This window comes from Gekko japonicus, unplaced genomic scaffold (genome assembly GCF_001447785.1).
Source record: "Gekko japonicus isolate JY-2015 unplaced genomic scaffold, Gekko_japonicus_V1.1 scaffold1154, whole genome shotgun sequence".
Taxonomy (NCBI): Eukaryota; Metazoa; Chordata; class Lepidosauria; order Squamata; family Gekkonidae; genus Gekko; species Gekko japonicus.
Genome location: NW_015163636.1, coordinates 242,111 through 245,356, shown reverse-complemented (window position 1 = coordinate 245,356; position 3,246 = coordinate 242,111). Strand labels below are relative to the sequence as shown.

Genomic DNA, 3,246 nt, shown 5'->3' with positions numbered 1-3,246 from the left:
AAAAGGCTGGAAGACGGTGGCTTCTCATAGCTGGAAAGCTTGCTGGGATGCCTGGGCTTCAGGAGCCCGGGTAGTTGCTTCTGAGATGCAAATGAAGAAATCAAGGCGCTGGGATACGATGGGCTGGTAGAGATCTAATACCCTAGATGCTTCAGGACCTCAGATAGCCATGAATGGATTTTACCTGCATGGAAGAGGAGGAGGCACATCGGCCATGACTAACAATAGCCTGATGAAGGGAGGCAAGGCGAGGGAGGGAACCCCAGAGTGTGATGGCTACTTTGCTGTTCCTCCTCATCCTCTCCACCCTGCTGGGCAATACTCTTGTGTGCCTGTCTGTGGTCAAATTCAGGCATCTGCGCTCCAAGGTCACCAACTTCTTTGTCATCTCGCTGGCTGTCTCTGATCTCCTTGTGGCTGTGCTGGTGATGCCCTGGAAGGCCGTCACGGAGGTGGCCGGCTTTTGGCCATTCGGTGGCTTCTGCGATGTCTGGGTGGCCTTTGACATCATGTGCTCCACGGCGTCCATCCTCAACCTGTGCATCATCAGTGTGGATCGCTACTGGGCGATCTCCAGCCCCTTTCGCTATGAGCGGAAAATGACCCAGCGGGTGGCGTTTGTCATGATTGGGGTGGCTTGGATGCTCTCTGTTTTGATCTCGTTCATACCCGTCCAGCTGAGGTGGCACAAAGCCCGTGAGCTTCTTCCAGCCCGTGAAATGGGCCCCAATGTCACCTGGAGCCCTGAGGGAAACTGTGACTCCAGCCTCAACAGGACATACGCTATTTCCTCCTCTCTGATTAGCTTCTACATTCCTGTTGCTATCATGATAGTGACGTACACCAGGATCTTCCGCATTGCCCAGAGGCAGATACGGAGGATTTCCTCTTTGGAGAGGGCTGTGGAGCATGCTCAGAGCTGCCAGAGCCCCCACGGGTGCCCCCATGACGTCACCTTGAAGAACTCCTTCAAAAAAGAAACCAAGGTACTCAAGACCCTCTCGGTCATCATGGGCGTCTTTGTCTTCTGCTGGCTTCCTTTTTTTATCCTCAACTGTGTGGCCCCATTCTGTGAACCCAAACATCACACACTGGGGAAATTTCCTTGTGTTAGCGAGACAATCTTCAACATCTTCGTGTGGTTTGGCTGGGCGAATTCTTCCCTCAACCCCATCATCTATGCTTTCAATGCTGACTTCCGGAAGGCCTTTGCAACTCTCCTGGGCTGTGGCCGATTCTGCCCCAGCAATGCGGTGGAGACGGTGAATTTCAGCAATGATCTGGTCTCGTACCATCACGACACCACCTGTCAGAAAGACTTGGTCACCTTGAGTTATCCACACCTCCTCCCCCATGCAACCTCTCTTCAAGGGGAGGACAATGACCTGGCTTGTGATAAGGGTTCCCAAACCTCTCCCAATAATGCTGCTGTCTTGTCTGCTGTAGTGCATACGGAGCGCGAGACTGACTTATCCCTGGAGAAGATCACACCGTTCACCTCTCATGTGTTGGACTGAAAGGGGCTAGGGACGGTGGTGTGGAAGGGGCAGGGGAACTATCTGGGGACAGCTGTATCTCATCAGTTTTGTGGAAAGCATGTAGAGAAAGAGGGGTGGCAGGAGAGGGGATCTTTCTTTCCTTATTACCAACTCACCAAGTGAAAAAAAGAATTTAACTTGTTAGTAAGTATGCAGACGATCATCTCGCTCTCTTTGATCTACTTCAGGAGGTGAACAGGGAGCGGAGACCTCTAGTGCACCTGCCACTAATTAGTGAGTGCCAATCATTTGCAGTGGACCATGTGAAAGCAAATTCATATCAATTTTAGAAAGCTGGTAAGGTCAACAGGGCCAAGGGCTGTAGCCGCAGGGAGGCGGTGATCCACACTGCAGAGGTCTCACCCTCTAGCAGATACAGGGCTCTTCCCTGAATTTTCAACTTGCTTTTTAATAAATGGAGGTATGTATAAATTCTACAAGATGTAAAGGAGGGGAATTGTGGATAATGCTGTACCAAATGCTCAAGAACAAGAAAGGGGGGGGGAAGGCACAACTCACAGAGGGGGAGAGAGAGGAAGAGAGAGGGAGGGAGTGTGCCGCTTTGCATGCAGAAGGTCTCAGGTTCAATCTCCGGTTAAAAACTCTCATGTAGTAGATGTTACGTAACAACTTTTCTTCCTAGGACCCTGCAGAGCTGTTGCCAGTCAGAGTAGATGTGACTTGGCTAGAGGTACCAAATGGTCTGACTCCTCTAGGGAAGCATGTTGTGTTCCTTTAGGAGGCAAAGGGGGCTGCACCAATAATAGAAAAGCTGCCAAACACCAGGCTGATGAGCTGCCCTTGTATAGTAGGGATTTCCTTATTAAACAACAATTGCACTCTGTCAGCCTCGTTGTTTGTATCTTTCAATAAGGGAGCAATCCTAAGGCGGTCTACTCAAAAGTAAACCCCGTTATATTCAAGAGGATTTACTCCCAGGACAATGTTCTTAAGATTGCAGCCTAAGAAGTCTACCTGCTTCCACATCCAGCATTCCGGCCAGTGAGTGCATTTGGCACATTAAAAAATAAATAAATCCTGGCAACGATCCTGAGCTGCGATCCGGGAGTGCCCTGGTTCACATCTCACCTCTGCTACAAACTCACTGTGGGCGTTAGGCAAGCCACTTGCTCACCCTCATCTTCAATTGGAGGGTGATGATACTAGCCTACCCTACAAGGTTGTTGTAAAGATTACAAAATGTGTGTGGATACTGAAAGGGCAGTATAAATGCTGAAGACTATTATGTTTTCTTGCTCTGTTTTGTCGATTTTCCTGCATCACAAAATTTCCGTTCCGCCAGGGCCCCATGGGGAAGTGGGAGTATGACCCCCTTTCAAAGAGGTATCTTGTGGTATGGACAGGGGAAACTGATGTAGCTTTATCATGGCTGCAGGCTCGGTGAGCACCGAGTGGGAAATACATATTGAGGGAAAAATGGGAAAACCCAGCAATGACTGTGTATTTCAACCAGGGGATTTATTTGAGTGGGATGGTCCTATCAGCTCCTTAGGGCTGCAACCTTGCCCGCGGCTCAAGAATATCTGCCTTGAAAGTATGGCTTGCCCTGCACAGTGGGTGGAAGATAAAGATGGTCTGTTAAAGGAAGGTGATTTGCGGTTTGGTTTTTTTTTGAGGGGGGGGAGCCACAACTTTTCTTGCTTAACTTATAGTCACGGCCCGAAGCATGTTTGGAAACATGTTCCAT

At 49.6% G+C, this 3,246-nt stretch overlaps 1 protein-coding gene across 1 annotated transcript; it reads left to right on the top strand.

Annotated features, from left to right (window-relative positions):
• Positions 1 to 272: 272 nt before the first annotated feature.
• On the top strand, positions 273 to 1,517 carry LOC107107288 (D(1) dopamine receptor-like). The gene has a single exon (XM_015407569.1). The coding sequence runs from the start codon at positions 273 to 275 to the stop codon at positions 1,515 to 1,517; it is 1,245 nt and encodes a 414-aa protein (XP_015263055.1).
• Positions 1,518 to 3,246: the final 1,729 nt, after the last annotated feature.